The 13,949-nt window shown below is 44.2% G+C and overlaps 1 protein-coding gene across 1 annotated transcript in view; it reads left to right on the forward strand.

Annotated features, from left to right (window-relative positions):
• Positions 1-13,949, forward strand: part of MEGF10 (multiple EGF like domains 10) — a 158,241-nt gene that overhangs the window by 129,334 nt on the left and 14,958 nt on the right. The window contains exons 14-17 of the mRNA XM_084881395.1: positions 7,771-7,917; positions 9,066-9,200; positions 10,395-10,523; positions 12,013-12,141. Of these exons, the coding sequence (XP_084737521.1) occupies positions 7,771-7,917; positions 9,066-9,200; positions 10,395-10,523; positions 12,013-12,141 (540 nt within the window). The remainder of the gene's footprint in view (positions 1-7,770; positions 7,918-9,065; positions 9,201-10,394; positions 10,524-12,012; positions 12,142-13,949) is intronic.

Here is a 13,949-nt window from a genome sequence, read left to right on the forward strand (position 1 = left end):
ATGGGATAAGCAAGTGTATGTCGAGGAAAGAGAGTTCCTGAAGTTCCAGACAGTACCCTACACTTGGACCAAGAATTGGCTTTCTCCCCTCCCCACCCCCCCACCCAAAAGAAAAGTGAAAGAAGCGTAGCCTCTGTTATTTACAAGGCACATCATTACATTGCCAACACTGGATGGGCTCACGGCTTTTCATAGCAAACTTGTTTAGAGTAAGTCCTTTTAAAGGACCTTTTCCAGCACAAAGGAAGGTCTGCTTTCCATTCGAGCACCAGTTTCAGGGTTAAATCAATAGCATAAGCCCAGGGAAGCAAGTGCTTCTTTTCCTCTCCTCCCGTTCCTCTCCTCCCGTGGCTACAGGTGAAGTGTCGAGACCTGCCGGACAGGGTAGCAATGGATGGGATGACAGTGAGGCTTTTGGGAAGGAATCGGTGAGATCTGACACAGGGACCTGCGCTCATCTCATGACCCAGTTAGCAAGAGAGCCTAGAGACACCACTGACCGCAGGAGAGGTTGCCAAGCCTCTGAGTTTGGAGCCAGAGATAGGGGTTAGGAGAATTGTACCCCAAATTACAAAGAAATTAAGGAAGTCATGTGCTAACCAGATATGTCAACAGATTCAGCTTGCTTTCTTACTAGGGAACTCACCTACCACTCCTCATCACTTCATCCACTTTTCTAATGTTTGACTGTCTTTTTCTCGTATTTATTTCTGTTATAATGGAAAGACCTATTTTATAGTCATAAAAAAGTATTTGTAGTGTACTACCACATAGATTAACCAAAACATGCATGCACTTCTATTTTATGTGGTTATTTAAAACCTTAATTTATTGATATTTTTAGCCAGTGGACTACCTTATCAAAAAGGGGAAGATTGCAGTGAAAAAACAAAAACAACAACTAAAAACCACGGGGAAGAATGAAACACCTTTTACACCTTTTATCATTGAAAAGCCAGTCTCATTTTATTGAAGGGGAGCATTCCTGTGACAGAAGCTGTATAACCAGTGGCAAAAGACTACAGGAGGTTTAGGGATGCATTCATACCAGAGAAAAAGTAACGTGCTAAATGGATAGAAAAATTATTAGGATGCCAAATAGCCCCTGGAGTCGGGAAAGAGAAAAGGACTAGCAGGGCGCGGTATAATGGAAAGAAGGGGAGGAGAGGAGGGAGAGAGGTGGGCTGCTCATCCAAGCCCTGCCAGGAAGGGGGACACTGGGCGGAGGAAACCTGGAGGCAAGTTTATGAGACTGTGGCTTCTCTACTCTGCTCATCAAGCAGAACTGGCTTGCAGTGGTTCCAGCCCCTCTCAGAAGGGCCCCACCCTTTCCACGCTTCCCCAAACACAGCAAGTGTGACCAGCTGAGTAAGTGAATGGCTCCTTCAGGTTCTCCTCTGTCCTAGGCTGATCTCTCTTGCAGCTGAGAGATGCCTGAATTGTTATAATAAGGGTCAGTGACATGTAAGTGCAAATTCAAGTGCAAATGAATTTTAATGAACGTTTTTAGCCAGTGGACTAAAAAAGTAGTGATGCATCCAGTCAGTCACAAGTGCAAATGACACGCTATCTGGCTCTTTATGGTTTTGAAGGGTGGGTTGGAGAGTGTGTATGCAGGAACATCCATCTGTCTATCTATATGGTCTTGTGGGGAGGGGTAAAAGCAGAATATGGGGTCTCTGAAGGGAGGGTGGATGGAGGGACTCGCCTTCCCGAAAGAAAGGCAGAAAAAGCCCACCTTCCCTGATCTCCCAACCTGCCTCGCAGTCCATTCTCCGCTTTTATCTGGGTCCAACCTAAGGCAGGCCATGCTTTCTGGTGTTTATGTCTTATAGCTGCAAATGCAAACATCTCTGATTTATAGGCCTTATCGGTATGTTTTTTTTCAAAGCAGATTATTTTTTAATGGATCTTCACAATTGGCAGTATCCAAATAAACTTGACAAATGTAACAGTCGTTGAGTGTTCCCACAGTGCTTAGGTGCTGGGACGTGAAGATAAGTGGCACCAGCTCCTGGCCTGCTCTGTTCTCTGGGGCAGACACTGCGTGGGCAGAGGAGGGCACGCCAGTCAACAACTTTTTACACTGACGTGTGCCGTCCCTTCACTGGCTGAGGATTACAAAAGCAAAGAAGTATTACGACTAAATACTGTAGTCCCTTTCTCCTATCACCACCAAGCCCAATTATTATTAACGCATCTCTCTCGACTCTCATACATGTTTAACAGCTTACTGCTCAGGAACAAGACATCAAATTGAAACCATTTCCTTCATTCACTTACGCCCCACATATTTCAATACTGGCATAAGGAATGTAAACAATTAAGCAAGACGAGGAGTTTGGGGGTTACCGCGGAGAAGGGGAAATAACGATACCCCAGATGATTCATTCATTTGCCGCATTCATGGACACGAATGCCTGGTGAATGCTGATTTCCCATTGAGGCTGCTGGCCCGGGCATCAGGCATTAAAGGCACGGACATTTCTTTAGAGCTGCTTAGCTGAAGTTTATCGCCATCATTCAGCCATCGCCTAGCAACTTGGGAAGGCCATGAAAGAGCTCTTTGTCCAGAGGCCTGGCAAAAACAGTCCCTTACACATCTCCTTATCAGTGTCAGAGCATTTATCAGGGGGGGAAAAAAAGAAAAAAAAAAAAAAGCTTCCATTGAGCCAGAGATTCCTGCACATTTAAAGATACCTCGGAGTTTAGAAAGTTGTTTCCTGGAGTAGCTCATATGGGAGCTTTTATCTGTACTCTGAGAAACATTCCACAGAATTTCCTCAAGGTGTCCCATAATTCTTCTCTTGCTTTATAATCTGGGTCGATAAAAACAAAAATTAAAAAAAAACACAAACAAACAACAACAACAAAAACACACACAGACCTAAGCTCATGAAAGTTTATCTTCTCCAAAAGAAGCAAGGCAGACACCTCCACCCCCTTTGCTGGGAAGGGTCACCCTGTGAGGTGCACAAAATGTGACTATGCCGGCCTTCTTGGCTTCAATCCACTTTTCATGGCTTCTTTGGGGAAGGAAAGAATGACACCGTTGCTCCATCCAGTTGGGAAATGGTCCTGAATGTCACACCGAAAAGGGACAGTGCTAATTCATTCATTCAGCCGATATTTGACACCTCGCATGTGCTAGGCACTGTAGTGAACAGAACCAGGCACCGTCTCTCCTTCATGGAGCTCCCAGAACTCATCAGTGACCCCGGGTGAGTCTGGGGAGGGGGCTGCAGCCTTCGTCTGCATCCTCTCCTACATTTCTCTGGAATTCATCTTCCCCTGCATCCTAACTACCATTAATTTAGTTTAAGGCCTTGTGATTTTTATCTTTTTTTTTTAACCTGGAAAATCCTAAACAGCCACCTGACAGGTCTTCCTTCTTCCAGGCTCATCTTCAAAGCAGCTTCTGCCCTTCTACAAACACACGTTTAATTATGCACATCTCCTGCGGAATTGCCCATCTGGTCCCTATTAGCACTCTTACCAAACTAGAGGGGTTTGTTCTCCTGTGTGCATCAGGGCCCAATCAAATGCAAAGAGGAGTTTGCAGCAAAGAAAATAAAGGTTTATTATTTTTAAAAATGGTATCAAACTGAAGCCATTGCTCTAAGACCTAGTTCCCCGAGGGCTTCCAGGGGGTGGTTGTTATAAGGGACATTCCTTAATCATGGTGGAATTAGGGTCGTGGTCTCTACTGATGGGTCAGCGCTAGGGTAGGGGTCGCTGACCATTGCCTCTGGTCCTGATGTCAGCCATGGTGTCGCTCTGTCTGGTTTCACACCAGTGTGGTTGGTGGGGCCATCCTGCTTTTCAGGGTCTGGACCTGAAACACAGCTGAGGCCTAGATATTATCTTTAGTTTGACTAAAACTCTGTCTCTGTGGGCAACAGACTGGATGGAGGCTTTGTTCCTAAGATTATTTGATGGGGTCAGAACCTCATTGTCCTGAGGGCTTTATGGTTAAGGAGTGGCCATGCAAGTCAGGGTGCCGGATGAGGCCAGTTTGAATCAAGAGGAAGGAAAGGAGAAAAGATCATATTTTAAAAAGGAAGTTTCTGTGTGGTTACAGCACCAGGAGGAAGCTCACCCTCCATAGTGAGGCATTTTTGGCTTTTCTACCTGACCCTGCCTGGCTGCCCTGAGGGCTCTGCCGCTCTCAGCCCCATTCTGAGAGGAGAAGACACATATTTCTTGGAGCTTCTGAGCCCTGCACCCAACTTTCCTTTAGCTCAGAACCCTCCTCTGCCTTCACAAGCTACCTTCTCCCACCACGTTCCCCTAGCAGGGCTGGGCGTGCCTATTCTGGGCCCATTCTCACTCTAGGTCTAGAGGTCTTTCTCAGAGAACCTCTCACCAGCAAGCCAGCAGCTGTCAGACCCCATGAATGTTTACTGAATTGAATTCTCTCTTCTGTCTTTGACAAACAAGGAAGTAAAACGATGTCTTATAGGACTCTAGGAAAGTTGGCAAAGACTAGGATGAGATCAGTGGAAATAATTCATGAATAAAATACACACATACACATACACAGCCAAAAAAAAAATGATTAAAGGAAACTTACAGTTTCTTATCCTGGAAGAAGTTTCATGCTATGCCTAGCATAGAGTTCATATCAGTAGCACTTTCCCTGGTATCCCCTCTGTAAGTCTCATTGCCTGAAATTTCACACTTAGAGATTTATTTCTTAGGCTCTTAACATGTATATTTCTTAAAATATCAATATTCTCTAGAAAATGTAACACCTCAGCAATAATAAATGTATCTTATCCTTTCCTGACTATAAGATGGAGGGAAAGATACAAGAGGCCTGAAGGGGAGGAATAGCAATAGGAGGAAATATTAGAAAAAGAAGACAGCTTCACACTTTTCCCTGGAGTTGCCCCCTGATTGAGATATACTTTGTCTTGAAACAGGTTAGGCTTTAATATCTGCAAAGTGATGACTCATTGTTACTAATGATAGAGAAAAAGAGAAATATAGACTTCTTAGGGGGAGTTGGTAATAGAATTGTCATAAGTTTCTTTAAAGGAAAAACTTCATTGTGGTCATAAAAGTTATTTAAAAGTAAGCTTGGATCTGTTGAAATTTGTGTATCGTGTGTATGTGATTGGAGATAGAGATTTGATTGATGATTTCTAGAATTCCCTGTGATGGTCTAGAAATGAAATGATGGGTAAATCATTTGAAATGAGCTTATCTTTGCAATGGATCTCCTTGCCGTATCCAGGGCCTTGTTATGTTTATGAAAATTACCTCGATAAAGTTGATTATGACTGATGGTTTTGCTAATCAGCTGAACAAACCTGTTAGGGAAGAGGAATCAGATATGAAATAAAAGATCACTTATTCACATTTGTCAACCTGCCCACGAGTCATTTTTCTCAACAGGCTCTGATTGAGAATATGCTAAGTCCTATGTAAATCATGATAATCTATAACGGCACAAGTCAGCATAGACTTTTGGATATAAATTTTACTCCATTCCATCTTAACTGCATTGATTAATGTGAAGGAGAGATTGGCAGCATCTGATAAACTATGTCACTATAAATAGCTAAATCTTCTATTTCCCCACGTTCCCACTCTACCCCCCCCCCCAAAAAAAAAAAAAATGCCAAAAATCAGGATGAGTCTGAGACTGACAAAGTAATTACTCAGCTTTGACTTCTCCAAAATCCAACTGGGATTCGCCTGGGTGGCTCCAGATTAAAATGGCCAGGGTGTCTGAATCTCCACGAAGCAGGCGACCCTATGTCAGCTGCTGATGCAGGGGAGGGAGTCCCGTTCAGGGTCAGAGCTCAGGAACTGAACTTGAACGGAGTGAAGCTTTAGCAGATTACTCTCATGGCCACTTCCTTCCGCTGCACAAAGAGAAGTTTAGGTTTGCAGCCCCCATACAAGTGATTCCCTCCTCTGTGCATCTGATGCTTCTGCCTTGCAGAGACCTGAGTCACAACACCAGACAAGATTCTATGGCCGGTGAGTCACATTGGGAATGTAGAGTTTGCAATTCCATTTCAGCTTTTCTAAAACAGATTTGATTTTTTTTTAAATTCATATATTTGTGAACTCCCCCCCAAAAAAGAAAAAAAAAATCATAGTAGGCCAAAATCCCATTATCTTATGCTGTGGACCCTGGTATAAGTTGATAAGTAGACCTATCAACTTATACCAGGCCTAATCTCCTTTCCTCAGCCAGCAGTACAAGCTAAAATAATAGTCTATTGTTGCTTCAAGCCAGACACAGTGAGGTGTGTGTGCTTCCATGGCTGCTTTACCATGTGGGAGACTTTCTGAAGGAAAAATCAGTCAAAAGTGAAAAATGTGCTTCAGCAGAAATGGCTGTGTACCAATTAGCAGTGTTCACGTTCTGGTTTGGGGCTGCATCTGTTTTCAGGTTTGGGCCACGGTAACATTTCTCCTAATCCATTGAGAAAAGCAAAACTTGCGATATCAACATTGCCTCCTCAGCATCCTTGGTGCTGGGGGGAGGGGAAGTTGTTTGTGTTTTGTATCCCTGAGTGTGTGCATGCTTGTCCGTATTGTGTTTTCACTTGGTTGAAAGCCAGCCATCACCAGTTCTCTACTAATTACAGTTCATTCTCCTTGCCTGTCAGTGAAAAGAGCGGTTATTTGAGTTGGGAAGAATTCGACATATAAGAAGGAAGCCTCTGTCTTATTTCAAGTACAGACTTATGAAGGACACTTCCATTTAATTCCAATAAAACCAGGGTTTATATTCTATTCTTGCAACTTGGGATTTTCTTTATGTTCCCTCTAGGCATTTTGTTCACTCATGACTGACTCTAAAGTTTCAGTATTTCCAGAGTGAGAGTTAAACACCTACATAGTTTCCTAAGAATCATTAACTTAGACAACAGCTATAAATAACATCGATTGTGATATCGCACCTAGAGCTGCTCAAAGTCAGATTAAATGTTTAAAGAGGAGTTCGGTGGCACAGATTTATGTGCTGTATAGTGTGGCATCAAAATAGTTTAAGATTGTGTGTGTTTTTTGTATGTGTTAATCCTCACCTGAGGATATTTTTCCGTTGATTTTTAGAGAGAGTGGAAGGGAGGAAGGGAGATAAAGAAAAACATTAGTGTGTCTCTCTCACATTGATCGGTCGCCTCCCCACATGTGTCCAACCAGGGGCAGGGATCCAGCTTGTAGCTGAGGTAGGTGCCCTTGACCATAATCAAACCCAGAATCCTTCAGTCTGAGGGCCAATGCTATATCCACTGAGCCAAACCAGCCAGGGCTAAGATTGTGTTTATTTGATTGCTCCGGGGAAAGGGTTTTCTTTATGTAAAACAATATAACCACCTTTTATTGCTCCTTGTCTTTTTACACTTTGTCTATTTCCCTGTACAAATACAGAATGGAGGGGGAGAGAGGAAATCACTCAGGGCTAAATGATGCAACCGTTCCGATAAATGTTGCCTTCCCTTTGTTCTCTCCCCCCAAAAGAGGAAAGTCAGTAAAACCAAAGTGTTTTACTCCTTCTCTTCTATGACTGTAGAAAGCAGTCCCGGGATTATTTTAACCTTAGGGTGATACATGATCATGCAATATATGGTGGCACATTGATATGTATAAGTGGATTTTAAACCTTAGGCCATCTCCACTCGCTGTTTGCTGGGATAACTCAGCTCTGACACCAAGACCTTGGTCCTTGCCTCTGACTTAGCCTCCTGGAGGCACCCACCGCCCTGCCTCTCTCTCACTCAGCCCTGCCCGTGTGTGTTGTTCCAGGAGTCCACTGTGACAGCGTGTGTGCGGAGGGGCGCTGGGGTCCCAACTGCTCCCTGCCCTGCTACTGCAAAAACGGGGCCTCGTGCTCCCCCGACGACGGCATCTGCGAGTGCGCGCCGGGGTTCCGAGGCACCACCTGCCAGAGGAGTAAGTGTTCCCCTGGGCGCAGTCTCTCCTGCGGGGCCATCTCTGTCCTCCTCTCAGTGACGTCTGTGGCAGCTGAAGGCAGGAGGAAGTGTAATGGGCACCCTGACCTTTGCGGAGCGGCCTTCATAGCACGTCCCCGGCTGCGATTCCTTCCAGCCTTCCAGGACTGACCTCACAGATGGGGCGTTAGCCGTTTTTTCCCCAGTAACGATTTCATTGCCTCATTGGCATCACCATCGGGATATGTTTCTTGATCCTGCCTTAAATCGTGCAAATGGTGTTCCAGAAATCCATTGACCTGTAAATATTTTATTAGGCAATTTGGCATTGGCCTTATTTCAATTACTAGAAGTCAACATCAGCCAAACCTTGCGGCAAATCATGCATCCTGCTAGTAGTCTGAAAGTTAGTACTGTGGGGGACATAGCATTGCCGAGTTAAAAACGGGGGCTGCTGACATTTGGTCAATTGAAAAAGTTTAAATTAGGAAATGATCCGTAAGATTTTACTAAATCTTCTTGTAAGTGTTTTCAAAAAAGGAATATAGGACCAACTATAAGATACATTATTCTGATTTTTAAATTACTTTTTGTACTGAGAGCTCTATGCGGTTTTCCTATATTTAAATCTCAAATACTGTCTTGGGAAGAACCTAATTATGTAGTGTTTTGCTTTTTCACTTTTCAGGCACAACCATTAAGCTGGACCATGCAGAGGAGGAGCCATCTTTTAATTCTGACTATAGACCTATTTATTGCCAGTCATGACTAAGTGAAGGGTCAAGAGTATTTGACATGGCTTGAGAGTATTTATTTTGGCCTTCTTAGAATTTAGAATTTTATTTCCTTCTTTCATTTATTTATTAAAGCCTTTAGCTCCATGCCAAACCTCAAGCTAATTGGAGCCATAAATGGGAAAATAAAGAGGACGAAGTCATTTGCCTGTCCTCGGGCAGTTCAGAGTTTAGTGGTCTTTTTTTCATTATGAAAGAAAACCCTGTTTCTTTGGTGGTTGTTATTTTATATTTGGAAAATTCTCAGTATCATTTAAAAACATGTTTTACTCAAAACTTGAACTAGGTCTCAGTGTGGGATATGAAAGAAAACTACTTGAGGAAAGATAATGGTTGATTTCCATTCTCGTTCCAGTCTGTTCCCCTGGTTTCTATGGGCATCGCTGCAGCCAGACGTGCCCACAGTGTGTGCACAGCAGTGGGCCCTGCCACCACATCACCGGCCTGTGCGACTGCTTGCCTGGCTTCACAGGAGCCCTCTGCAACGAAGGTAAGGCGCCGCCTGGGAGGGACACCTGGTGATGAGCAAGCCCCATGCGGTCCGTCCTCAGCTCCCCAGGGTCCTGTCTGCAGCTACTACTCTGTTTCCCCGAAAATAAGACAGTGTCCTATATTAATTTTTGCTCCCAAAGATGCGCTAGGTCTTATTTTCAGGGGATGTCTTATTTTTCCATGAAGAAGAATACGGTACACATTTATTGTTAAATGAAAATAAAGGAAATTTATTACCTGTATACGGTACGGTAGTACGGTAGTTGTCAACACAAACCAGACAAACTGTGAATCCTACAGTATCAAGAATTTACTCATTTATTCAATGACAATCATGTCATCATCTTCTGGAGCATCATCATAACAATCCAATTCCTGAATTTCCTGGTGAATTTCTTGTGACTCCATTTCTTTCAGAATCAGTGGACCAAATCTCTCATGTTTAGCAACAGCATTCTGAGACAGAGCCTAGGGGGGACAAGGGGCGGGGGCTTATTTTCGGGGGGATGCCATATATTTCACTCAGAAGGAAACCTATAAGTAGGCCTTATTTTCAGAGGATGTCTTATTCTCGGGGAAACACGGTAGCTCTCAATGCCTCCAGGAGGCTGTGTTTGCAGCCTCTGCAAATATGACTTTGAGCTTTGGAAGAGTTGGCTTGCCACTCCAGCAAAACCTCTTTCTTCTCTGAGCGGTGCTACACTAAGGTGACCAGACGTCCCACTTTTGGCAGGACAGTCCCAATTTTTAACAATTTGTCCCGCTTCCCGCGGCGTTTTAAAAAAGACTCGATTTTTTCCCCCCAAAATCAGGACTTTTTAAAATGCATTGGGACAAATTGTTAAAAATCGGGACGTCTGGTCACTTTATACTACACTTCAGTTTTAATTGCACAGCCTCCCATGAAAAAATCAATCTGGGGAAGGATTTTGCCTTCTTGAGCAAAAAGTTATGAAATCAGATTTCTAGAAATGTGCTGGTGTCTCCTAACTCATGATGCTTTAATAGGGGCATGTGGCTTAATGTGTTTGTAAAAACAAGTCCACTGAGGACGAAGGATGGTGTTAGGTGGGGGCAGCTACTGAATGGGCAGCTGGGCGGAGGACCGTTAAAGTTCCCTCCTGTCCCCAGAGTCTAGGGTTTTGTGAGATGAGACGCAATAATGAGATACTGACCTGTAACTTGTTTACAGTGTGTCCCAGTGGCAGATTTGGGAAAAACTGTGCAGGAGTTTGTACCTGTACCAACAATGGGACCTGCAACCCCATTGACAGATCTTGTCAATGTTACCCAGGATGGATCGGCAGTGACTGCTCTCAGCGTAAGTCTCATCTGAGAAGAACTGATCAACTATTTATTATTTGTTTGTTTTCAAACTCTTTAGGGTTGAAGTATGAGTGGTTATCTAATCAGGCAAACTATATGAATAATTAGTTTAATTGGCTTTGTTTTGCCTTTAAGAGCTCTGTGCAATGGTCCTATATTTAAATCTAAATAATGTCTTGAAAGGGACCTAAATAAATGGCATTTTTTGCTTACTTACTTTTCAGTGATTCTTCATCTGTAAAATGGGCGTCATGTACTCAGAAAATCTGTGCTAAGATTCACTCCAGAACTCAAGTGGGAGATACTCTTTTTCCCTTGCTCTTGGGGGGAGGGTGAATGGTCACACAATTATGGGAGACTTTCTTCGTTTTTAAAAATTACTTCAGATTTATTTATTGTCTTTTGGGCCATATTTCCTACTGGATAGCCATATAGAAATTATAGGTGGTCCCCCTTTTAAGCAGTTATGTTCTTTAAGTGTTTGTATGAGTAAAAAGATTGTTTGGTTGCAGTTTGTTTGTTTGTTTGTTTGTTTTGGGTTTTGTTTTTTTTTGTTGTTGTTTGTTGTTTGTTTTGTTTTTTGTAAATAACCCCATTTTACCCCATCACCTTATATTGTCATTTCTCAGATACTTTGAGGTTCTGGTGGCCCTTCAATGAGCAATGACCCCCTAAAATTTAGTTTCATTTTTTCAACTCTAAGAGTTTAAAAATCTGTTTTATAATATATTGAATCTAAGATAGCTGAAGATTTAGTTTCATTATTTTCTGCTCTTTCTAAGTAAGAGATTTTACAAGTAAAACAATTCTTACATACAACGGGGCACCGTAACATCTAAACCAAGCCTCTTGTGAGGACAACCCTGGAACAGGCTGACAAGTGCCAGCTTCCAAGATCAAAGACAAAAATTACATGGCCCTGGTCTCTCACCTTTCTCAAGTCACATCAGTTTTCTATCTGATCTCTGCTCAGCAGCCTCTCCTCAGAGAGCCCCTCCTTAAAGAAGCAGCTCTACCATTCTCATCCCCTTAACCTGTTTGATTATTTTCATCTTATCACCTCCGGTTTTGGGTTGGCTGGTTGATTTGCCTGCCTCCCCTACTAAATGAAGCTTCTGGGGCATAGCCTTTCTCATTCTCTACTATCACCTTCATTCCCCAAACAGTGCTGGGCACAGAAATGCTCAGTGTACTTGTTAAATAATGAAATCTGTGACCTTGAGTTGATTCCTGCTCTGCTCTGTGGTCTGTGGATGAATTCCTCTGTCAGTGATGCTGGTTGCTATCATGGTCAGCATTGCCATCTGGGCCTTATGTGTGGAGCAGTGTGCTTTCCCAGTCCTGGTGCACACTGCTAACCTCTCATGTGCAAGAAGGAGTGTATGTGTGTGTGTGTTGGGGGGAGGTTGGGGGAGTGTTGGAACCTCCTCTGCTGGGTGCTGGCCTCGATCTCACAGAGCTCTCCACGCGTGCTGTGCCTTCAGCTTGTCCACCCGCCCACTGGGGCCCGAACTGCATCCACACGTGCAACTGCCACAACGGGGCCTTCTGCAGCGCCTACGACGGGGAATGCAAGTGCACTCCTGGCTGGACGGGGCTCTACTGCACACAGCGTAAGCAGCCAGCCTCCCGAACCCCAGGGGGGGCACCCAGGAGGACACAGCCTTTCCCTGTGCACCCATGAGCTCCCCGGGCATTCGAGTGCTCGGTCTACCCAACGACCTGTCGATATCTCACTATGTGGTTAAGAGATGCCATGTCCCAGGTTTTCTGTCTCTGTGTCATCTCAGGGCCATGAGGTGGAGCAGTGCTTGCTATATTAGATTTTGTCGGGGGCAGTCTCTTTCTCCTCTTTAAACAGACCCTGTTTATATGGCTCAAACGCCCTTTCATGTATTCTAAACGCACATGGTTAGAGTAGGTGACAGCGAAGGCGACAAGCCTCCGCCTGCCGTACTCTGTGCTCTTGGAGAAGACCGAGTTCCATGGCTCTCGAACTTGAGCGAGCTTCCCAGCCACACGACGGCTCAGTCAGCTGGCCCCGCTCCCAGCGTGTCTGATCCAGTAGTGCTGGACTGGCACCAGAGAACTCACACGTCTAACAACTTCCCAGATGGTGACGCCAGTCTGGGATTGTGCTTTAAGTATCACTAGTTGCTTTTTCCATTTTGTATCCCACAGTGTCCTGACCATTTCTTCTTCTCTAAGGTCATTAGCGTCATAGGTTATAATGTGACGCAAAGTACTCCCCATCTTGGCACTGTTGGGGGACAAAAGACTAGTCTCTGCCCTCTTGCCTTTAATTGAATGAAGGAGAGAAGACAGGAAGGCATGTATTATGATTATCATTAATACTAGTATATAATTTTAAATTGCAGAAGTGAGCAGACGAAGAGAGATGAGCCAGAGATTAAGCAACATTGGTTCAATACTAATTAGAGGACACAAAGAATGGGCTGAACAAGCCTTTTGGAACTTTCTAGATAGGGGTATAGACCTTGAGCCATAATTTGAAAAGGAGAATTGGCAAGGAGGAAGGCTGTCCCAGGCATATTCTGCTGAGATTGTATATGTACACAGAAAGGTTTTTGAGCTCCTTAGGGAAAACACCTTGCAAGTTGTTATTTATAATTCCAAAATCAGGACCTGCCTCAGGCAGAGGAGCTTTTAAGTGGCTGCATCACAGAGCAGTGGGAAGAGCAATGGGGTCTAGAGCCAGACCTCCCTGCGTTTTGCATCGTCACCCGCCATCCTGCCATTTGCTGGCTGTGTGCACTCAGGGTGCGGTTCCCACATGCAGGGTGGGATTATCCATCCTGCGTTTCTGGACTCCTGTGAGGATTCAGTGAGGGTGAGTGAGAAAATCTGGCACAGGGTGGGTGCTACATGGGTACAATGGCCGCGGGAGCTGTCACTGCATTCCAGCAGCTGTGTCTGCCTCTGTGTCCTGAAAGCTGAGGCTTCCTTAAAACTTCCCTGTAAAAAAGGGGGAAATAAAAGGCACATGTGATGCTTGGAAACAACCATGGAACCAGCCAGTGTTGAAGCTTTCTTGATTCTCAGAGCCCTGAAACTCTCTTGCTGCCGGGCCACTGAAGCCAGGAGGGCTGTGGAAGAGTTTCTGGGTCTTGAAAATTGTGCTGTGGTGGGAAGGCAAATTGCTTTGTTATAAAGCACCTGCAATGTGCAAGGATGTTTAAGTTCATCATTTCCCACATATCTTCAGTGAAGGGGATCATATAACCTAAGTGAGGAACACATACGGTGGACAGGTGTCAGAGTTGGAGACATTCTGTACCCAAAGTAAAAGCATTCAGGTTGTTTTTATATAAAGTACTCATTTCAGTCTATGGAATTGGAGTCCAGGATTCTTGTAGTTGCGAGAAAGAATGAAAGGAAATGCCCAGACCTCTGCAGGGTT

Source organism: Pipistrellus hanaki (genome assembly GCF_964339955.1).
Source record: "Pipistrellus hanaki genome assembly, chromosome: 4".
Lineage (NCBI taxonomy): Eukaryota > Metazoa > Chordata > Mammalia > Chiroptera > Vespertilionidae > Pipistrellus > Pipistrellus hanaki.